This window comes from Plasmodium gallinaceum, assembly GCF_900005855.1.
Source record: "Plasmodium gallinaceum strain 8A genome assembly, contig: PGAL8A_v1_53, whole genome shotgun sequence".
In the NCBI taxonomy this organism is placed as follows: Eukaryota; Apicomplexa; class Aconoidasida; order Haemosporida; family Plasmodiidae; genus Plasmodium; species Plasmodium gallinaceum.
The window spans coordinates 292,650-316,594 of record NW_021628210.1 but is presented as its reverse complement, the minus strand read 5'-3'; the positions used below and the strand labels follow the sequence as shown (position 1 = coordinate 316,594).

The 23,945-nt window shown below is 17.3% G+C and overlaps 9 protein-coding genes across 9 annotated transcripts; 3 read left to right on the top strand and 6 right to left on the bottom strand.

The window, feature by feature from the left end:
- Positions 1-852: 852 nt before the first annotated feature.
- PGAL8A_00073800 (conserved Plasmodium protein, unknown function) lies at positions 853-4,398 on the bottom strand (the record flags this gene model as incomplete). The annotated part of the gene is made up of 1 exon (XM_028675001.1): positions 853-4,398. The coding sequence occupies one exon, from the start codon at positions 4,396-4,398 to the stop codon at positions 853-855; it is 3,546 nt and encodes a 1,181-aa protein (XP_028525856.1).
- A 1,397-nt stretch (positions 4,399-5,795) lies between these two features.
- PGAL8A_00073700 (conserved Plasmodium protein, unknown function) lies at positions 5,796-6,848 on the bottom strand (the record flags this gene model as incomplete). Its single annotated transcript, XM_028674989.1, has 1 exon — positions 5,796-6,848. The coding sequence occupies one exon, from the start codon at positions 6,846-6,848 to the stop codon at positions 5,796-5,798; it is 1,053 nt and encodes a 350-aa protein (XP_028525855.1).
- Positions 6,849-8,668: 1,820 nt separating this feature from the next.
- PGAL8A_00073600 (nucleolar Jumonji domain interacting protein, putative) lies at positions 8,669-9,637 on the top strand (the record flags this gene model as incomplete). The annotated part of the gene is made up of 1 exon (XM_028674978.1): positions 8,669-9,637. One exon carries the CDS (start codon positions 8,669-8,671, stop codon positions 9,635-9,637), a length of 969 nt encoding a protein of 322 aa, XP_028525854.1.
- Positions 9,638-10,989: 1,352 nt separating this feature from the next.
- On the top strand, positions 10,990-12,887 carry PGAL8A_00073500 (ADP-ribosylation factor GTPase-activating protein, putative; the record flags this gene model as incomplete). The annotated part of the gene is made up of 6 exons (XM_028674967.1): positions 10,990-11,223; positions 11,307-11,401; positions 11,635-11,723; positions 11,800-11,854; positions 11,977-12,042; positions 12,134-12,887. 6 exons carry the CDS (start codon positions 10,990-10,992, stop codon positions 12,885-12,887), a joined length of 1,293 nt encoding a protein of 430 aa, XP_028525853.1.
- A 724-nt stretch (positions 12,888-13,611) lies between these two features.
- On the bottom strand, positions 13,612-14,628 carry PGAL8A_00073400 (conserved Plasmodium protein, unknown function; the record flags this gene model as incomplete). Its single annotated transcript, XM_028674956.1, has 1 exon — positions 13,612-14,628. One exon carries the CDS (start codon positions 14,626-14,628, stop codon positions 13,612-13,614), a length of 1,017 nt encoding a protein of 338 aa, XP_028525852.1.
- A 618-nt stretch (positions 14,629-15,246) lies between these two features.
- Positions 15,247-17,202, top strand: PGAL8A_00073300 (RAP protein, putative; the record flags this gene model as incomplete). Its single annotated transcript, XM_028674945.1, has 1 exon — positions 15,247-17,202. One exon carries the CDS (start codon positions 15,247-15,249, stop codon positions 17,200-17,202), a length of 1,956 nt encoding a protein of 651 aa, XP_028525851.1.
- Positions 17,203-17,284: 82 nt separating this feature from the next.
- NEK2 (NIMA related kinase 2, putative) lies at positions 17,285-18,968 on the bottom strand (the record flags this gene model as incomplete). Its single annotated transcript, XM_028674934.1, has 8 exons — positions 17,285-17,338; positions 17,469-17,597; positions 17,678-17,812; positions 17,915-18,057; positions 18,202-18,367; positions 18,419-18,496; positions 18,638-18,710; positions 18,868-18,968. 8 exons carry the CDS (start codon positions 18,966-18,968, stop codon positions 17,285-17,287), a joined length of 879 nt encoding a protein of 292 aa, XP_028525850.1.
- Positions 18,969-20,205: 1,237 nt separating this feature from the next.
- On the bottom strand, positions 20,206-21,108 carry IMC1g (inner membrane complex protein 1g, putative; the record flags this gene model as incomplete). The annotated part of the gene is made up of 1 exon (XM_028674923.1): positions 20,206-21,108. The coding sequence occupies one exon, from the start codon at positions 21,106-21,108 to the stop codon at positions 20,206-20,208; it is 903 nt and encodes a 300-aa protein (XP_028525849.1).
- A 1,191-nt stretch (positions 21,109-22,299) lies between these two features.
- On the bottom strand, positions 22,300-23,392 carry PGAL8A_00073000 (conserved Plasmodium protein, unknown function; the record flags this gene model as incomplete). The annotated part of the gene is made up of 2 exons (XM_028674912.1): positions 22,300-22,443; positions 23,141-23,392. The coding sequence occupies 2 exons, from the start codon at positions 23,390-23,392 to the stop codon at positions 22,300-22,302; spliced, it is 396 nt and encodes a 131-aa protein (XP_028525848.1).
- Between the last annotated feature and the right edge of the window lie 553 nt (positions 23,393-23,945).

Below are 23,945 nucleotides of genomic sequence, written 5' to 3'. Positions count from 1 at the left end.
GAGAACTGGATTATATAATAGTTTTTTTCTTTGAATATTAATTCAAATTTCTTTATTATATTTTTTATTTTATATTCATTCATATATTTATTATTCATAATTTAATATTTTTTCTTTATTCGTTTAATTTATTGAAATTACAAGTATAAAAAAATAAATTTTTAATTATTTTAAATGTTAATTTTTTTTTTTTTTTTCTTCTTTTATTTAAAGTGAAAATACAGTAAATAAAATTTATCATGTATTTTTTAATTTTAAAAATTAATTTATCAATTTTACACATTTTTTTTTTTTAAAAGAAAGCATCGAAATTTTTGATGAAGCAAAAAGAAAAAAAGAAAAAAAATTGTTTTTATTGTATGACCATTTAAATATTATATATATTTTAAGTTGTAAAGTTTAATCTTATTTCAGTTTTGCTTAATATTCTTTGAACTTTTATTTTTTAATGGATATCATTTATGCCTAACTTTATTTTTTTTGAAGGTTATTCATATGGAAGAAACATGTTATAAAAGAAATAATAAAAAAAAATATTATAAATTCTGTTAATTCATAAGGCACACATTTTTATATAAAAATATATATTTTTATAAAAAAAAAAAAAAGATATGAATATAAAAATTTAAATAAAGTATATAAATTCATTAAATAAATTGATAATAATATATAAATAAATAAATATATATACGTATTGTCATTTGTTATATAAATTTCTGTATGAATTAATTTCCCTTTAAGACCACTAACCATCATTACATTATTTTTTTTATTTTGTACGAATTTCCTTTTTTTTGTATATTTGTATTTTCTAAAGAAATAATTAATGTAAGTAAGAAATTAAAATTTGCTTTAATTATTTAACTCATTTTTAATTTGAATAATTTCTTTTATTGGTATTGGCTCGTAAGGAAATTTTTTTAATTTTGGTATTTTTAAATTTTGTAAAGATGTAACTAAATAATCAATTGAATTATCCGATAATTTTAAGCATGAATTTTCTTGTGGCAATAAACTTAAAAAATCGTTTATTAGATTAGGCATATTAAAATATTCTCTTTTTAAAATATATTCCTTCTTATCATCTTTATCTTTTTCATTGTATTTATTATTTTTATTTAAGTCATCAAAATAATCTATGTCATTCAAAGGGTTGCTTGTTTCATTATTTTTTTTTTGTTTTTTTTCTTTTTCTGAATATTTGTAACTTTCAAAAGGTTTATATATAGACATAGTCTTTAAATCAGGTCTAATAATATAATTAATGGAATCAGTTACATCTATTTTTTCTTTTTTTCTTTTTTTTATATTAATATTACCATTAATGCTTACTTTCTTTTTTTTCATGTAATTTTCGGAGTCATAAAAATTGAATGAATCATATGTTAAACTAATTAATCTATTTTTAAATTTACCCACTTTTTGTTTCCTGTAATTATTGTCATTCTCATTTTTAACTACGTCATTATCAAAGTGATCATCTTCTTTTGAAATATTTTCATTCACAAAACTTTTATTTATATTACTTACATTTAAATCTTCCTCATTTACTTGTTCATTCAGAATTATTGATGCTTCTTTTTCTTCCCTTTTTTTTTTTTTTTTCCCCATACTACTACAAAAAGTTAAAGATGAAAATGGATTAATGCTTTTAATTTCAAAAAAAGAAAATGTTTTTTTTAAAGATGCACCAGCAAATAATTGCGAATTAATTAATTTTATTTTAAATTGCAAGCTATCAATATCATTTTTTTTTAAGTTTTCAAAATATCCTTTACATAATATATTAGTAATATTATTATCATCTAATAGCATATTTTCATTATTATTTGATAAATTCGTGAAATCTAATAAAATATTTTTATTTTCTTCTAAATTATAACCTGAATCATATTTTAATTTTATTTCAAAAATTTTATTCAAATTTCTTATATCACCGTAAAATATTTCTAGTTGTATTAGCAAATTCCATATTTTATTGCATGATTTATTTTTGCTTTTTAATAATTTTAAATAACTTGATTCAAATAAATTAAATTCATTTTGTCCAATTTTCGATTTTGTGTTTTTTTTATCAAATGAATAATTTACTTCATATTCTTTATAAAATTTGGTATAAAAATCATGAACATATTTATAAACTAAAGTTCTTATATGATTTAAATTTCCTTTTTCTAATAAAAAATTTATATAATAAAAAAGATATTTTTTTTTTGATGAAAATTTCTTATAGCCTTCACTCATAATATACATAGCTCTTTTTTCATTATTTAAAATCCTTCTTTCTATGTTTGCACAATAATAATATATTTCTTCTGAGCATTTTTCTTGATTCATTATTATACCTACATAATATCTCCACACAGTTTCATCATAATTTCTTTTAATAAAATTTAAGAAGTGAATAAATACAAAATGTCTCCTTTTTTTTTTATTTACATTAATATATTTTATAAAATACTTTTTTCTTTCTTCTAAATTTTCATAATCACTTTGATAAAACTTTCTTCTTATTTCATCATCACTGATACCTGATAAATTTTCAGAAGGATTATTCAAAAATTTCATTTCATTTTTATCACCATTTTCAATATCATTATTGCTTTTTTCTTCCATTTTTTCTTTTTCTTCTATTTTTATGTTTTCTCTTTTTATTTTTTTAAATTCTTTTTTATTTTCTTCATCATTTTCATTTTGTTCTAACTTTCTTCCTTTTTTTTTCTCATTTACTTTTTCATTCTCGTTCTTTTTTTCATTTCCTTTTTTTTTCTCATTTACTTTTTCATTCTCATTGTTTTTTTCATTTTCTTTTTTTTTCTCATTTACTTTTTCATTCTCGTTGTTTTTTTCATTTCCTTTTATTCTTTCTTTTCTTTTCTTTTTTAAATGACAATATGGTAATTTTTTAAATTTTTCTTTGGAATATAAAAAGGATAAAGAAAATTTCTTCTTTTTTTTTGTAACTTCATTCAGCATTAATTGATAAATATAATGAGCTTGATTTATTAAAGAATATTTTTCCAAAAAATATGCAAAATTTAATTTTAACAGTTCATCAAATGGTAAATATATTTCAATTGCTTCTCTCATAATTCTAATAGCATAATTAAATTTTTTATTTAATAATAAAAATTGAAAATATGAAAACCATAAATCTGCATTGAATTGTAATTGTATCAATGCTTGTTCATATGTATACATAATTCTTTTACATACTAAAGATAATTTTAATTTAAGAGGATTGGATTTTTCGAAATTAATAATTTTTATCCATTTTATATATAGTAAGTTATTTTCAATTTTCGATTTTTTATTAATGGGTATGATTATTTTAAATTTTTTATCTAAATTCATTTCTCTATACAGATTTGATAATTCTTTATATGCATTTTTTGAATTTAAGTATTGGGTATTATATGTGGATAAATAAGTATTTGTAAAATTATCGTTGCTCTTTTCAAAAGAACAAAAGCATTTCCATACCTTATCTAAATATTTGGTTGCATTATTAAGCCAACATTGATAAAATTTTCTTAATTTTCCATCACTTGTATAATGTTCAATATAACTAATTTTTGAATTGCTATTAGGAATTGGCGATTTAAATATTAATTGTTCTTTTTCAGAAGGTAATAATGGGGTTTCAGTCCTATTTCCATTATTATTATTTTTAAATGGATCATATAATAAATTTTGTATATTGTTATTTAATAATAAGTTAGTATTATGAATTTTTATTAATATATAGAGCAATTCAACCCATATATTACCTGACTTAATATCTGTTCCTACACATCTTAATGACTCAAATAAAAAACTTATATATTCATGAATTGAAGAAGTATGATATGCAAAATATAAAAAAGATAAAAATAATTTCAAATCATAAATATTTGAATCAATACATTTACGATAAATATTATATGCATTTTTATATTCTTTTTTTTTTATTTTTAATTCTGCATATTTTATCCAATACAAGGTACACCTTGGAAAAATTAACAAAAATTGTTCATATATCTCTTCTCTTTCATACAATTCTAAAAATTTATACCATCTATTTAAATGTAAAGGATTACACCTTAAAAAATGCAATTCCTCCTTGTAAGAATTGATATCTATTCCTACCTTATTTATATTTTTCTCTAAGTTATCTAATTCATTTATATTTTTATCTTCATTTACTGTTGGATTTTCATTGTGCTCTTCATATATTATATCTGTGTTCACTTTATATCTTGTTATTTCAGATATATATTCTTCTACATTAAAATTTTTATAAATTTCTTTCGTTTTTTCATCTACCTTTAAGAAAGTAGGAAAAAGCTGCTTTGCTACAATTAATTCATTATTATTAATATCAGAATTTAAATTATTCAAATTGGAACTTTTAATCATATTTTTGTCATTATTTTAAATAAACAAAAAAAAAAAAAAAATGAAGTAAAAAGAAAAGAAAAGAAAAGAAAAAAAAAATAAAGAAAAAATAGAAAAGAAGAAAGAAAAAAAAAAAAAATATTGAAATTAAAATTAAAAATTATAGGAAAAATTATTTAAAAAAATAAAAAATACAAATAAAAAGAAGATTTAATATAATTAAAATAATCTATATATATTTATAAAGAAAGTAATTTTTCACTTTATAAAATTAAAATTATTTACAAAAAAAAAAAAAAAGATTTCTTAAGAATAATTTTCACTTTAAATTAGCAAAAGAAAAAAAAATTCTTCAAAAAGTTTTATAAAATAAAAGAACATTGCAGTTACGAAATTATATTTAACATTGTAATAATATGAATAGAAAAATCAAAAATAGTAAAAAAATGAATACAAATATTTTATAACTAATTTGAAAAAATATGATTTCCCTTAAATATATTTTAATATTTTAAAAGAAAAAAAAATAAAGGGAAAATTGGAACTAAAAATAACAAAAATAAAAAAAAAAAATAAATAAGTTTAAAAAATAATGTAACAAAATGTAGTGTTTATATAACAACAATTTAAAAAAATAAAAAATTTGAAATATAAAATGAAGAAAATATATTCACAATTATTAATTAAGAAATTTCAAATCAAATATGTAAAAAATAAGATTATATTTATTTTATTTGTTTATTATTTATTTATATTTTTTTTTTTAATGTTAATTTCATAATAGAACTTCAAGTAATTGAAATAAGAAGAAAATAAATATATTTGAATACATTGAAAATCATTAATGTTTAATATACCTATATATTCTTTTCAATGTATTTAATTTATATTTAAAAATAAAAACAAAGTTAATTATTAATCTATAAGAATAGTATTAATCACAGTAATTAAGTTTTTATGTAAATTTTTTTAAAAAAAATTATAAAAATGATATTTCAAAATAATATATTAGGCACATTAATGGTATAAACAAAAAAACATATATATACAGAAAAAAATTGCATTTTTAGAAGAAATTAAAAAAAAAAAAATTAATGCATAATAATATCTCCATTGTGTAAATTACATATTATTTACTATGCTAATCTATCTAAATATTTAAAAAAAAAAAGTGTAATAAAAAGGAAATTATATAGATAAAATGAATTCTAATAGGAATCTTAAATAATTAAAAAAGGACAAAAAAAAAATTTTATTTACTTATCAAGTTTATAATTAAATTTATTTATATATGCATATAACTTTTATTTTAAAAAAATAGAAAATTTGTACTTGTAATACAAAAAAAACTATTATTTTTATTATGAGTATATAAATATATAAAGATTTTTTTTTTTTTTTTTTTTTTTTTCAAATATTTAATTAATAAATAAATTGATATTTTTAATAGCTGATTTTTGAATTTTATGATTTTTAATAACATTTAAACGAAATTCATTATTTTTTATTATTGTGTTTCTCTTTATTTTACATGGGATACTAAATGGTAAAAAAACCCCTGTTTGTGGTTGAAAACGAAATAAAATGGTTTTAATTTGATTATTTCCAGAGTGTAATTGTATATAGATTCTTCCTTTTTTACAATCATCTAATAATTTATCTAATATATTTTTGTCATCCACATTATAATTAATACTAATTAAAGCATTAATTGAATTTATACCTTGCATAATACCAGGTGACATAGTAATATCTGAACCACCAATTGGATATGCAAATAAATTTTCAAATAATAAATCATTTATATAAGTTATTTTTACATTATTATCCATTTTAATAGAATAATTTAAAAAAATTAACGATTCTTCTTTTAAAAATTTTTTAAAAATTTCATCACTTACAGCTGATTTTATAAATGAGGTTTTTGGAGGAGAAATTTTTCCATTTTCTTTTTTTATACCTTCAAAATTATAACAAAACTCATCAGCAACTAATCCAATATCATTAGATGGATAGTAATATAGTAACATGTTATTAATTAAAGTACCCATGAATAAATTATTATAATCAAAATTAAAATTAATCATTATGTCTAGCCGTAAAATATTACTTTCACTATTCATATATAATTCTGCACCATTATCATAAGATAAATAAAAATTATAATTTATAGAATTCATTATAGATGATTTTGATGAAATATGATTTCCTATTAAAAACCCAATACAAAATATTACTAAACACACTGCCAATATACTTATTATTTGTGTAAACACGTAAAATACAAAACTTTTTAAAAGGGATATATCATTTGTACTGTTTTTTTTTATAATATACGTATTTAACTCCCGATTAGTACGGGGATATTTGTTTATCAATTCATTTATGTCATTTATTGTTTTTAATACATTTTTATTTTTATATTTACAATTATATATGTCAGTTATCGTATTCTTTTTTTTTATCTCCATATTTCATGGATGTTTTCCTTTTATATAAACAACTGAAGAATTTATAAAAATAAACAACTATTATTGAATACTTAGCAACAATAGAATAGTAATAATTTTCAATCTATTACAATAATAATGTTTAAAAAAAAAAAAAAAAACATACTTAAATTCCTCTATAATTTTTTACTCTTACATGTTATAATATAAAGTATGTTTCATTGTAATTTTTATAATTCTTATTTTAATAAAAAATAATTTAAAAAATCCATCTATTATTCATTAATACCATACTTCCTATTCCTAAATACTTATCTTTTATGTAAAAAAAAACTATTTTTACAACTATAAATTTATAAAATTCAGTATTGCAAATATATATAAAATATAAAAAACAATACATAAATTAAATAATGTATACACTATGTGTAAACATAAATATTATCTAATAAGTTGATAATAGATAAAAGTTAATAAAACTTTATTCATATAAAAAAATAAGTAATGAACATTTTTATTTTTTACAAAAATAAGAGAAATAAATACAGACATTTAAATTTTAGGTTATATAGTATATACATTTTTTTATACTTTATTATTCAACATTTTATGATTTCTTGCATATCTATAGATAAAAGTATTTCCATTTTAATTTTTTCTTATATGATTTATTTTAATTTATTTTATTTTATTTTATTTTATTTTATTTTATTTTATTTTATTTTTTTCTTTTTTTTTTTTTTTTTTTTTTTTATTTTTTTCTTTTTTTTTTTTTTTTTTTTTTTTTTTTTTTTTTTTTAATTATATCTTTAAAAACTAAAAATATATTACAAAACATTATAAAAAATAAAATTTTATTTTAACTTTATAAAAATGTATTTGTTGCAAAAGCATATATTTGAACATTCTTTTTAAAAAAATTTATAGTACAATAAAAGTTTACATAAATGTTTCAAACACAAAAAACATAATTTAAAATTTGAATATTTTTCATACCTTTTTTATACTCTTTTTTTTTATATACAATGATTTATTTGATTTCTTTAAATATTTTTTATATTACAAAATTTTAATTATTTTTAGTTATATATATATATTTTTTTTAAATGTCCTTATTTTCTCTTTAAACTTATTTTAATTTTAAAATTAATTTAAATTGTTACAAAGAATAAAGGAAGTTTTAATTAGTAAATTATTTCGAAATAACAAAAAAAGGAAAAAATATAAAGCTTAAAAAAAAAAAAAAAAAATTAATCAAACAGTAGAGAAAGATGCAGCAAGCTTGTTAAAGCTTTTAGTGGAGGAAACATTTTAAAAATAGTAATAATTAATTTTCTTAACATTTTAAAAGTGCAATAGTTGCACATAATGTTGGACATATATAAAGGAGATAAATAAAAAAGGAACAATCTTATGAAATATGGAAGATATATTATGAACTATATTTAAAGTATAAATATATAGAAATATGAAAATTATCTAAATGATAATAATAGTAAAAATATGTTTTATAAATATAAGGAATATATAAATTAAAATCATAAAATATTCTATAAAATTAATTCAAAAGGAAAAATTGAAAATTTTTTCCATTATAAGATATTATGTGTTAATTGTATTTTTAAGGATATAAACATACTTTTAATTAAAAATCCAAATATATTTTAAACCTTTTATATTATTAATAATTATATTTTCTAATTTTTAAATAATTAATATATATTCTAAATATTTTTGTTAATTTATCTTTAAAAATTTGTAATATTTACATTAACTTTTCAAAACATTCATGTGTTATTGTAATAAATAAAATCTACAAAACTATTAAAAAAAAAAAAAAAATGAAAGGAATATGTGTTTCAATTGATTGCGAAACCTTAATTTTCGATTTAGAGTTTCATCCCAAATTAGATATGATATGTGCAGGTTTATTTAATGGAAATTTGATATTATATAAATTAAATGATGATAAAAAAAAATTTCAAAAAAAATGGGACGTATATAATCATGAAAAAGCATTAAGGTGTGTTACATTTTCAAAAAATGGTAACAAAATTTTAGCTGCATCATCAGATAATAATTGTTCAATAACAGATATTACAGGAAAAGTTTTATGGAAAAACAAGTGTCATGATTTTACAATAAATTCAATTTTATTCACAAGTTCAAATACTTTTTTAACAACTGATGAAAGAGGGTTTATAAAACATTGGGATTTAAGAGATGAGTCAAGAAATCCTATACATAAGATAAAAGAATTTGATGATACAATATCAAGTATGCTACTTGATCCTGATGAAAAATCTGTTGTTATTTCAAGTGGGGGTTATATAGCACTTTATGATATTCTTAATAAAAAAAAAATTTCCTCTCATAGCATTTCAACAGAATATGATGATGAATTTTTAAGTTTACAGTTTATTGCACACAATACGAAAATAGCATGTGCAACATTAAATGGATACATTACAATTTTTTCTAAGAAACATTGGGGAAACATTGAAGGAAAACTGAAAGCTAGTAAAGATATAATTAATACTTTTGTTAAATTAGATGAATATACCATTTGTTATGGTACATCAGATGGAATAATAAAATCTGCTCATCTTTTACCAAATAAAATTGGTAAAAGTATAGGTAGACACAATGGAAATGATAGTATTGAAAAGTTAGCTATTAATAAAAAGAAAAATTTATTAGCAAGTGTATCACATGATAATTCTATTAAATTTTATCCAATTGAAATAAAAAATTCACATATATCAAATAAAATGAAAAAGAGAACAAAATCGTTCTTTCGTGATTTATAAAATCTTTTTCTTTTTTGTAATTATAGATATTTAAAAAATTTTTTATATGCATGTCTTAGATTTAATACATGTGTGCATATTTATATAATTTTTACTTTTTTTTCTAAAAGAAAAAAAAAAAAAACTGATGAAATTATTAAATTATATACACTGTAATATTTATATATTTTACAATTTTAATACTTATACAATTTTATGACATAGTAATATTTTTATTATAAATTAAAATTAATGTTTAACAAATACATTTAAAAGAATTTTAAAAAACATATGGCTTATTTAAAATAACTAAATATTGTAATATATATATATATTTGGAATTTTATAAAACATTTGTATTCTAATAAATTATGTAAAATTTTTTATTTTTAAAAATTGTTAAAATTTTTTAATAACTACACAAATTTAATGAAATGTTTTGTCGTATCTAAATAAGGTTTATTAAAATTAATTATATATATATATATATATATATATATAATATATTATAGAAAATCAATACATTTTATAATTGTAAAAAAAAAAAAAAAAAAAAAAAAAAAAAAGCTTGTGTGAATTTACACTTAAGGTAAAATTTCAATTTCCTTATACACATATTGTATTTTTTCTTTTAATTTTTCTACTTTTTCTTCTTATAATTATGTTTTATAAATTAAATAAAAATAAAAAAAAATGTTTTCATTAATAAATATACAAGAAAGACGATAAATATATATTAAATTTTTTTTTTTTTCTTTTTTTTGTGTAAAAAAAAAAATAATATGATAAGATTCATTTTTTTTTAATGGATACTTTATATAATTTTTTTAATATCTCTATTTTCTTTATCCCCATTAAGTAGTTTGACATTTAAAAGGATTTTTATTTCTTTTCATTTAAAAAAAAAAAAAAAAAGGATAAAATAAAATAAAAAATAAGACATATTCATTTCAATAATAACAAACATTAAATTGTTAATTTAAAAATATCATTAATATTTAAAAGAATCACATATATTTCAAAATTACATTTTGATACTTCAAATTATACAACATTTTTGCATGTCATAAAATTATAAATTTCTTGTAGGAATAAAAATTTGCTTTGTAACATATTTAAATAAAATAATTTTTCAGAAATTTATTTTATTTTTTTATTTTTTTATTTTTTTAATTATGAAGAAATTAATTTTTCTTTTCATAGTGTGAAGCAAAAATTAAGAAAAAAGTTTTTGAATGTTCAATGAAACGAAAAACGTCACATCACATTCTTATTTAATATATATGCATTTAAATTAATACTAATAAATTCAAAAAATTTACATTTATACATGTATATATATATATGTAAAAAGAAAGATAATTATTTTGAAGATGCGTATGGCTAACAAGACTAATAATTCTCATCAAAATGAAATTGAAAACATAACAAAAATAAAAGGAAATAATAAATGTGCAGATTGTGGAGCAAAATGCCCTAGATGGGCTAGTATTAATTTAGGTATAATAATATGTATAGAATGTTCAGGTATACATAGAAATTTAGGCGTTCACATTTCCAAAGTAAAATCTTTGACATTAGATAAAATTACTCCACAGTGGATTCATGTAACACTTACATTAACTAATATATTTTATATAAATAAATGATTTAATTAGTTGTTCTTTTTTTCTTTTTTTTTTTTTTTAAGTGTATAAAAAATATTGGCAATGATTTATCTAACTCTTATTATTTATATAACTTACCAAAAGATACGTATATACCAAAGCAAGGAGATTCTTCAGTGTAAATATATATAAAAAATTAACATAAACTATATAAATATTTATTAAATTATAAAATTTATATATATAATGTTTAATATATATAATTGTAAGTAACATAAATATAATTTATATTTATAGTATGATACACATAAGTGTAATTATTTTTAATTTATATATACATGTAAAATTTTGTAAAAATTGTAATTATATATATATATATATTTGGCTTATAAATTATTATTATTTCTTCAGTATAATGCAAAATTGGATAAAAAATAAATATGAGAAGAAATTATATGTTCCTGCTAATAAGAAGGAACCATATCAATACTATTTAGAAGGTATAATAATACAAAAGTTTATATATTTATATTTATATCTATATATATATATATTTATTATTTCATCTTATTTTAGGAATGAATCCAAAGAATTGTCTTCCAGATGATACATTAGCAAATTCATCATCCAAGTAAGAAAAGTTTTAACGAAGAAAAAAAATATATAGTTATTCGATTCAATATAAAATTAAAAAAGAAAAACAATATAAAATTTATTTTATTATTTTTACAATTTAAAATTTTTTTATTTTAGTAATGAAAGTAAACTTCCCCAAGATAAAATAATCGATATAACAAATTTTAAAAATGAAAATAAAATGTAAGCCTTTAAAAATTTTGTATATTTTTGATTTTAATTCACAACATTATTTATTTTATTACATATCTCTTTTTTTTTTTTATTTTTAAAGTGAAACAGAAGCAGGAAATTCAGGAAATATAGATATTTTTGATTCCTTAAAAATTATTGAAAATAAGAAAACAGATGAATTAATAAGCATTAATAATAATAAAGAAAAAAGAAATTTTATAGATAATAAAGGAAATGTGTCTAGTAATAAAATATATATGAATAATGACTTTTATTCATTTGATAATATGAATTGTGATGATAATAAAAATATTGGAAAAGATTCTTATTTTTTTAATGATATTAAAAATTCGAATAATTCAAGTAAGTTAAAGGAATTTTCTTTTAATGATAATAATTCTAATGTTTTTAATGAATTTGATAATATTAAGAGTTTTAATAACTTTAATGATGGATTAAATTTTAATAAATTTAATGAGAAAAAAAATTTTAATAATTTTAATGATTTATCTGAAAAAGAATTAAGAGATGCAAAAGTTCAAGCAGCAAAAAAATCTATTGCACAACTTTTTGCAAATTCAAAAAATATTTCTTTTTCTGAAAAAAATATAGCAAATATAAATTTAAATAATCAAGATAGTGACAACAACAATTTAAAAAAAAATTTGAAAAAAACAGAATGTAATTTCGTAAATGAAACTAAACAAAATTTATTTGATAAAACTTATGTTAACAATTTAAACAGTTGTAATCATGAAGAAGGAAGTTTTAGTAACAATTTAATTAATGAAGAAAATGTAAATAGTTTTAAGGGAAAAAATAATGTATTACAAAACTTTGATTTTTTTTTTTAAATTACAAATTGAAATAACATTTTTAACAACATATATATGTTTTAAAAAATATACTAAATTAAAATTTAAATGTTACATTACTATTTAATAATATCCTATTATATAAAAAAAAGTTGTATTTCTATATTTTTACATCTTAAAAGCATAAGTTTTTTTAATATATAATTTTGTTACAATTTTTTTAATTTTTATTTTTATTTTTATTTTTTTTCCTTCAATTTTTCAATAAATGTAATTTTTTATGTAAACGTATGTTTAATCAATAAATATTCATATACGTCCATTCATATTTGTTTTATTTATATATTTAAATTTTATGCACTTTTATATATATTTATGCATAAAAAATAGAATAATAAATTAAAAATATGAGTAAATTCATTATTTGACTGTAATGCAATTATATAAGTAATTCCATATCTTACAAATTACATAAAATATTTTTTTTATTTGTTAACATTTTTTTTTTATTTTCGTTTCTTGCTGTTACATTATCTTCATTTTTTTCTTTTATTATTGTTGAATTTGTCTTTTTTTTTAAAGAAAAAGAGAAAGATATTTTTTTGAATATAAACTAAATGTTTTTAAATTATAAATTCCATAAAAAAAAAACATAATATATTAAACAAATTATTTAGTAATTATTAGAGTTATAAGAAATTTGTAATAAATTTGAGTTTTAAGCTAACAAAAAAAGCGTTAAATTTATATAAAAGTATTATTCTTATTTCCTAATTTCTCTTAAGTTTGTTAAAGTTTTGTAAAAAACTACCAAAAAAAAAGTAAATGAAAAAATGAAAATATATGATATTTGAATAATGTTTAAAAAAAAGTCATATAAAATAAAAAGAAACATAATTAGCATAAAAGAAAATATGAATACATAATTATAATAATTTGTGTGAACATTTTTAATATTATATTTCAAATAAATAAAAATGAGATAAATATATACTATAAATAAATATGCCATTAGAAATATAATGAATATAATTATTTTCGTATTCATTTGTTCATGTTTTTCAAAATTGTTATTTTCTTGAATTAATGGAAGAGAATAATAATCTCTATAATTATAAACAACATTATTTACATATTTTTTTTTGTAATTTCTAGTTAAATGTTTTTTCATAAAACTCATAATTATCATATTTTCTTTTTTTATAGGATAGGCTGTTATTGGTAAATTATTATAGAAAAATAAGAATACTCTAAAAAAAGGGATTTTTAATGAATATTTACCATCAGTTATTAAAATATCAAAATTATAATACCCATTAAAAGCTATCAAATTTACAACTAAAATTGATAAATTTGAAATAACTAAATGATTTTTAAATTCATTTGTAAATATAAATGTTTCATTTGTTTTTAATTCTTTTATATCATAAGAATTTTTATTTTCCTTATGATTATCCATTAACTTTTTAATTAAAAATATTGTCAATTTTGTTTTATCAAACTCCTTTTTAATTTTAAATGTACAATTAATATTTATCAAATTATAAGAATTTATCTTTTCATTTATTAAAATATAAGAATTCTCATTTTCATTTCCATCTATTGTTTTTGTTAATAAGTCTTTTTCTTCTCTTTTATTTCTTGTAAAGTATGAAGATGTTATTTTTATTTTATTGAGGACCAAAAAATTGCTGTTGTTTACAAAATTATTTTCATAAGATAACACTTTTCTATAATTATATGTTAAAAAAAAAAAAAAAACTAAAGATAAAATTTTCATCTTTACATTTAAATTCTTTTTTAAAAAAATTTCTATTCAATTTTTTCTGTTCAATTTATCCATCTTAAACTGTTTTAAAATTTGAAAAAAAAAAAAAGAAAGGAAAAAGCTTAATAAAATGTATATTTATATATAATATATTTTAATTTTTTCTTCGTTTTAAATTTTTTATCAAAAAAATAAAAAAAATTGCCTTTTATCAACATATATACATTTTTTTATCTTTTGTTTGATGAACAAGATTTTTGTTTTGTTATCTATAAATTAATTTACGAAAAGAAAAAGATGTCATAATATAAAATTAAGTAATAAATTAATAAAGATGATTTAATATTTAAAAATATAATTTTAAAAAAATTAGTTAATTTTACCAAAACTATGAAACCTAGAGAAAATAGTAAAAAGATATAGTTAAACAAAATAAGAACCTGAAAACTGTAAAAATAATTTAGATATTAAGAGAGTTTATGTAAAAAGATAAATAATAAAGTAAAATCTTAACAAAAATTTTAAGAAAAATTTTTAAAATAAAAGAAGAAAAAATTTCATAAAATTAAATAAAGATAAAAAAAAAAAAATAATAAAATCAAAAAAATAAAGTAAAAATGATATAATAAAATGCTTTGTTTTAATTTCACCTTACAGTTTTCTAAAAAAAACATTATTAATGTTATTAAAAGATCACATAATAATAGTAATAAAAAAGTGATAGAAAAGGAAGCAAAAAAAGTGGACGATATTCTTTTTTATATTCAAAAATTCATATTAGAAGAAAATACTACAAATAGAAATTTACTTAGTTTCCAATCATTATATAATGAAGAAAATGATTTGAAAAAATATCATCTTAATTTAATAAAAATATCATATTTATTAAAAAATGCATGTATTAATGAACAAAAATGGCTATTAATATATGAAAAAATAGGAAATTTATATTTACTGGATGAACAAACATTTAATGGCAAAAAAAAAATAGACAATTTGAAAACTGGGTTTAAAAATAATACACTAAATAAGGAAAATATTATAATAGAAGATTACAATTTTTGTAATAATAACTTAATAGAAAAGAAAATTTGTCAAGAATACAATCTTTTTAACTTAAAATCTTGCTATACCTTTGTTTTCAAAACATGCATAGATAATATACTTAATTATTTGCCATTATATACTATTAATAATTATATATTAATATTAAAATGTTGTGAAAATTTTTATAATTTTTTTTTTAAGATACATAAAAAGAAAAGTATCAATAAGTTGAATTTTATATATCTATATTCATGCTATAGTAATTATGAAAGTAACATAAAAATTTTAAAAAATAAAAATGATATAATAAAAAATGAAGGAAAATTAAACTTAAATTATTATTATCAAGAATTATTTAATTTAAAATATCATCAAATACTTATTTATAAAATAAAATTGACAACAAAGATATTAGATGACATAAATTACAATTTAATTGACGATAAAAATTTTGTTCAGCTAAGTAATATTTTTTACACACAAACGAAAAATGGTCTAATAAATGAAAAAAATGTTTTAAAGTTCTTAGATTATTATATAGAAAAATTCAAAGATAATTTAATTAAATATAATGTTGATATATTTTTTAAAATTATTAATATAATGTATTATTCGAAAATCATTAACTATAATATAATATTATATCTTGTAAATACTTTCAAAAAAGTTAACTCATCTGTATTTTGTAAAAAAAAATTATTTGAAAATTATTTAAAATTATTAAAATTATTAAATTTAAAGGAGGATAATTTTTTTATTTATAATTACTGTAAATACTATATTTTTAATAATATAGCTCAAATAAATTTATCAAACTTTTATAATTTTTTTTTTGTTTCATCAATTATAGGCATATTTGATATTTCATTAATAAATTTATATATAAGTTTTTTAAAAAAGAATAAAATAAATTTGAAAGAATCATTAAAACATAAAATATATTACACTTTATTAGGATGGGATATAATACTTAAAAAATTTATTGATAAAATGACAGAAAAAAAAAAAGAAAAAATAGAAATTATTTTGCTGAACTATAAGAATAAAGATATTCATTATTTTTATTCAACTAAGTTATGCAATAACTATTCTCGTTTATCATTTGAAATAAATCAGTTAATGAATTTTTATAAAAATAAAATATTTATTCAAGAAAATAAAAAGATAAATGTGAACTATTGTTTTAATCAGTATAATATACTGACTATTTTAAAAAAACATTTTACTAATGTTATATATGAATATGTAACTAATCAAAAAATATCTTTAGATGTATTCTTAAAAATTTATAGAAATAATTATTATAAAAATATTGCTATTGAATTTAATGGAAGAACTCATTATAACTTGCTGATTAAAAAAAATAATAATAATGAAATATCTTACAATATGATAGAAAATCATAATACAATATATAAAAAATGGTTATTGTCAAACTTTCATTTTTCAATAATTAGTATTTCTTATTATGAATGGAATAAATTAAATGAAGAAGAAAAAGAAAGATATCTTATAAATACTATACATTTTCTAAAATAATAATAATGTTTAAGTTTTTTATATATATATATTTACATTGAAATAAAGCAAGAAGTTTTTTTTTCAATTTCTTGAAAATATATTAATTTACTTCATTCTTATTTAATATTTCACTTTTTAATAAATGTAATTCTTGCTGTAAAAAAGGTAATACATTAATTTTTTAATGATTATTTACCTTTGTTTTTTTTTTTTTTTTTTTTTTCTTTTTTTTTATGGGTTAAAAAATATTTTTTAATGTTTTTTTTTTTTTTAAATTTTATAACAATTTCCCCCTGTAAGTAATCAGTTGCAATAATATCGTATGCAGTTGGTCTTTCATCAGAATTTTTTTTTAGCATCCAATAACATAAACTTATCAATTCTTCAGAATAATTTGTAGGTAAAGGAGATGGCTATAAAATAAAGTTTAATGTGTAAAAATTATACTATTTTTGAAATCCTAATTTTTTTTTTTTATGGTTTAGTAAATTACCTCATCTTCACAAATTTTTTGAACAACTGACAACATATTTTCATTTTTCGATTTAAATGGTTGTTTTAAGCTGATGAGCTCATATAAAATTACTCCTAGAGACCATATATCAGCTGGAAAACTATAAGGCATATTCTTTTAAAAAAAAAAAAAAAAAAAAAAAGAAGTAACATATATTAAATAATTTTAGAGAATTTGCATATATTATTTTATATACGTGAAACATAATTTATTTACTTTACAAACTTCTGGTGCCATATATCCAATTGTTCCACATAGAGTATTTGTTTGTTCTGTATTCTCTAATAGCTTAGCTAAACCAAAATCTCCTATTTTAGCTCTTTCATACTCATCTAAAAATATGTTGTTACATTTTAAATCTTTTTAAAAAAAATAAATAACTATATGTTTAAAAGTCTAAGCATAAAAAAAAAAAAAAAAAATAATAATAATAAAAGAGTACAATTTGCAAGTGCTTATATGAATATTTATCTACTGAAGCCAAAAATAAAATATTTAATTACCTCTATGTATTAATTTTTTATCATGTATAAATTTTATTGCAGTAATTATTTGTAAAAGCCATCTTTTAATTCTGCTTTCAGGTATAAATGTTTTCATTTCTTTATTTTTTTTTATGCATATGCTTAAATCTCCTTCTTCATTTAATGAAAAGGATAAAAATAAAAACTAAAATAATTAGTTATTAATATATAATACTAAGATGAAATAAATTTTTACTTGAACAATAATCCATAGCAACATATAAAATGCTATTTTCAATAAAAGCTTCTTTATACCTAACAATGAAAGGGTGAACTGAGACTTCAATTAATGCCTTAAGTATAGAAGAGAAAGAAAAAGAAACAAAATAAAATAATACTTTGCTATTTTTTATTTTGTATATATTTGTTTATTTTTTATGATTTTTTACTTTTTTCTTTTTTAACATATATATACCTTTACTTCATTAACAACATTCATTTTTTCTTTATTACTCATGCACGACATGTCTAACTGTTTTACTACAAAACTAATAAAAAAAATTATAAAATATAATTCATATAAAAAATTAAAATACCCCCAAAATATCACATTTAAAGAATTTATTTCATATATTTCAATGGATTAAATTTATTGTAACTTTTTTAAATAAATGTATGAATATACATATATTTACAAATATTTACATTTTTCCATTTTCGTCTTTAACTGCTGTAACAATTCCAAATGATCCTCTTCCAATAGTTTTTAAGACGTAGTAAGGACCTATTTTCTTTGTATTAGACATGTTTTATAATAATATATATCATATTTTTATTTTAATTTTATATTATTTTTGTTGTATATCACTTTATCTAAATAAAAAATAGTATATATATGGCTTGTTATTACTTCAGCATTAACTATTTTACCTTAAATTTTTATTAATTAATTGATTATGTAAAAATATTCTTTTTTTCTTAATTCTTAAAAGGTAGAAGTAGTTTTTTTATAACCAGTAATCCATCATTACTTTGTTAACTTTATTATTTATGATATTTTTAATAGACACCTTTCATAATCATGCGATACAATCTATTTTCTTATTTATTTAATTTTTATCTTTTATATCAACAATTTTAACTATTATAAATTACGCATATTTAAAAACACTGTATATACAGCACAACGTAATAAAGAATATATAATTATAAATTTTTTAAAAAAAAAAATTAATGTATATATAAAATAAGATACATTAAATAATGTATAGTTAAATAAAATAAATTTAAATAAGTTTTTTTTAATATATACTGTATCGTTTCTATTTGTTTTTTTCTATTTTTGAATTGTTGTATATAGATACAATAAATTGAAAATTCTAGAACATACTTAAAGTTATTAATAAATATTTTAGCTAAAATTATAATTAAATTTAAAATAAGAAAAATTAAACATATATATAATAATACAATGCTCAAATAACCTTTTTTACAAATGAAGAATTAATAAATGTGTTATCAGAATTATTCAAAGTTGATTTAGTTGTCTTAAATAGCAAAAATATAAGTAAAATACAATATGACATGAAAGTAAACAGTCAAAATATAAATAAGTTTAAAAAGGTGAAAATAATTTAAATTAGCATTAATATTTATAAAATGTAAAAATTTTTAAAAGAAAAAAAATAAAAAAAAAGTAAAAAAAGAAAAATAACTATAAATGAAACATTTGTTAAAAGTAATCAACTTAAAGCTCTTTAAAAACATATTTCAAAAATATTTAAAAAAAAATAAAAAAAATTAAAATTTTAATATATAATAGAGTAAATTTTTGTATTATAAAAATGAGATTTTATTAATGAAAAAACAATTATTCTAATTTAAAATACTTAATTTTTTTTTTTTTTTTTAAATAAATATTATGGAACTCATTTAATATTATTTTACGACGAATTTATAAGCTCGATAAGAAAAAAAATATATTTTAAACAAATAGAAAAAAAATTTTGAGTTTTATAAAAAATAATAATAGATACATATCATTTAAGAGCAGTTACAATAACAGCTTCTTTGATTTGTGTGTGGAGTTCTAGCAATTCTAATTCTAGGAAAACCAATTTGTTTTGCTCTATATACATTTGAATTTATCATTTGTCTTTCTCTTTCTTGATGTATTCTGAGTATGGGAGATGCTACCTTCACAAAATTTTGATATATAGGAAGAAACTTGCAACCTAGTGTAGTACAAAAATTTTCCTGTGTTCCATTTTTCATGGTTTGTTCTTGAGTAGTTTCTATATTAATAGTAGGTTCCAAATTCATATTTGAATTATTTAATTCATTTAAAAGTTGAACCTCTTTTTCATCTACAACTTTTGTTGTTTGATTTTCTTTTAGGTCTTTAACTTCAATTCTTTCTTTAGTTTCCACTTTTTCATTAACATCAATATCTGGACAGTTTACTTCTGGTACTTCCATAACTCTTTCTGTTTTAGTAGTTTTTAATATTGGTATTACTCTTTCTACAACCATATATTTAGGAACTTTAATAATTCTTTCTCTGTCAACATATACTGGTACATCAACTACTTTTTCAACAGTTCTAATTTGTGGTACTTCAATAATTTTTTCTTGATAAATAATTCTATCAACATTCTTAATTTTTTCGACGTAAACAGTTTTTGGCCTATAGACATTTTTGTATTTGATAATTGGCTTAATTTGTTCTACTATTCTTTCAACTGTTTTTATTTGAGGAACTTCTATAATTTTTTCCAAATATACCTCCTTTGGTACTTCAACAATTTTATTTTGAACTATTGGTTCTAATACTTTTGGTGGTAACTGCTTATTTACCACTTGTGGGTATGCTTGATTTTCATTTCCTGCAGGTTCAAAAACATTTTCTGCTGAGCAGCATTTAAAGCCTTTATTTGTAGAACACATTTTTTCAAGTTTTATTATAATTTTTTTTTTTTATTATAATTTGTATATAACTTAATTTTTATAACTATATAATCTTCAAAAAAAAACAAAAATAATATATTTATGTTAAATTAACTTAAAGATATTAATTTAAACTAACTTCCACTAAAAATTCGTTTAAAAAAAAATATATGTATATATTATAGGTAAATTATAAATTTTTTCAAAATGTTTTAAAATCTTTATATTTTTATACAGCTCATAAAATAAGCATATAAAAATAAGTAGAAATTATGAAATAATTAATATTTAAAAACTAAGCTGACAAAAATTTACTTTTTATAGTAGTGTACAAAAAAAAAAAAAATTACTTATAATTTTTTATTCTACTTTAAAAAAAATAAAATAATCGTATTTACACACGTACACACAAATATTTGCAGTTCAGAAATAAAAAAAAGAGAAAAAATTATTTTTCTATAAATTATGTAAATGTTCTAACTAAAAAAGTTTTAAAATCAAAAGTGGTTTACAAAATAATAGAATTATTCATAAATTTTATTTAAAATGAAGATCCACCACATTTTTTTTTTGAGAAGATAAAAGAAATTTTATTTTATAAAATTAAAATAACTTTGTAAATAATCAATTTTTAAAAATTGCATATATTTCACAGAATGTATAAAAAAAAAAAAAAAAATAAAAAATAATTCTAATTTTTTAAATGTTGTAAAAAACCTTTTATGTACGCACCCATTTGAAACAACAACCATTCTGCTATATTTAATACGAAAAATTGTACAGAAAAAAAAAAAAAAGAAAAAAAAAATTAACGCACACAAATAGCTATTTAAAAAAAAAAAAGTTTAGTAAATAAATTAATAGTTATAAAAAAAAATTACAAAGAATAAATTATGAATATTTAAAATTTTTTTTTTTTTTTGTTGTTATTTAACACAATTTATTTTAAATAATTAAGAATTTATCTCTTAAGTGTTTTAAGCAAGTTTCACACAAATTATGGATTATAAAAAATATTTTTTAATAAAAAAATATATATTAATATATATATATATATATATATATATATATTAATATATATATATATATGAAATTTTAGAAAAAAATAAAAAAATTACAAAAAACAGCGTTATTGAAATGAAATAAATAAATATATATATTCTTAAAATGATAAATTATTTCAAAATTTTTTTAGTTTCTAATTTCTCTAAACAAAAAAAAATCGTTTATTAATGTTGTTGATGGGAGATTTAGCCAATTATCTCTCGTTGTAAAATGTGCAGTTAATTTCCTATCAGTATACCTCATTATTTCATCTATATCATAGGAACTAGTCTAAAAGAGTAATAAAAAAAAAAAAGAAAAAAAATTATTTAGATATAATATCATTTAAATATTACATAAAAGTAATGATATTATATATATTTAAATTTTTAAGTAAACATGTATGCTAAAAAAATTAAAACTCTAATTAGTTTAACTTAAATATTTCGTTAAAACTATTGCATGAATTATTTTTATTTATTTAATAAAGAAAATGTTAGGTATTTTATAAAAGGTTGTATATATTTAAATATAAGATATATGCTTTTATACAACATGCATATATAATAAAATACAAATGTCTACTGGTATGTTCTCTATAAATATTATATTTATAAAATTTATAAAAGAGATTTTTTATAACTCATTATCACTTTTTTTTAAAGTAAAAAAAACTTTAATACATATCACTTGTTTTTTCAATGTGTGATTTTTTCAACACAGATTAAATTATGTATCATTCATAATAATATATATTTTATTATAGTATATTAAAATGATATTAGAAAAATTTTAGAAATAACTATACTTAATTATGTAATGTATATAATCTTTCCTAAAATTATGTAATAATAATTTTAATTAATAATTTAAAAGAGTTACATTGTCGTAATATATTTAGAAGTGACCATTTAAATAATACACATATAATTTTATTTGCTTAAAATTCTATCTTTTTTTTTTTTAATAATTAATTATAAATTCTTACTCTATACAATTTAGCTGGGTTTTTTTTCATCCATGCTACTTTTCTTCTCCTTGTTCTCCTGTGAGAACTTTTTTTCTTTGGCACACCATATAAAGAAAAACTCCTTTTATTTTTGGAAAAAGAATTCCTACCGTTTTGTAAACCTATTATTGATGTATTTATATAATATACTGTTAAGGAAGAATTTAGTTTGAATGTAAATAAAAAATTTAAACAAGTGAATAAAACAAATAAGGATTTAAAAAGTAACATTTCCGGAATAACCCAAATATATAAATTTATATTCATTCACATTAATTATTCCATATGCCTATTTTCTTAATTTTTTTTTTCATGTTTACTATAAAAAAATTGGCGAAATTATTTTCAAAAAAATTTTATATAAAAATAAATAAAATCACTATAATTTATCTCAGTATTACTTTTTGTTAAGTAATATTGAAAAATAATAATTAGAAGAAAAAAAAAAAAAAAAAAAAAAAAATAGCAATATTTCAAAATGTTTGAGTTACAATTTGTTTTTTTTTATAATTATTTTTTTATTTTTTTTTAGTCCGTGATATTAAAGGTTAACTTTCTATTTTAATTTAAATATTTTTATTTTAAATTGTGGATGTAAATATTTCTATATTATTTTTTAAAGGAAATAAATTATTCTTATAAAAAATTTTGTAACTATGTCTTGGATATTTAAATTCAATTTACTTTTTCTTTTAAAATGTTACTATTTTATTTGATGTTTAACAAAACAATATTAATAATACTTTAATAATGTTGAGGTGTTATGATTTTATGTTATTTTTGA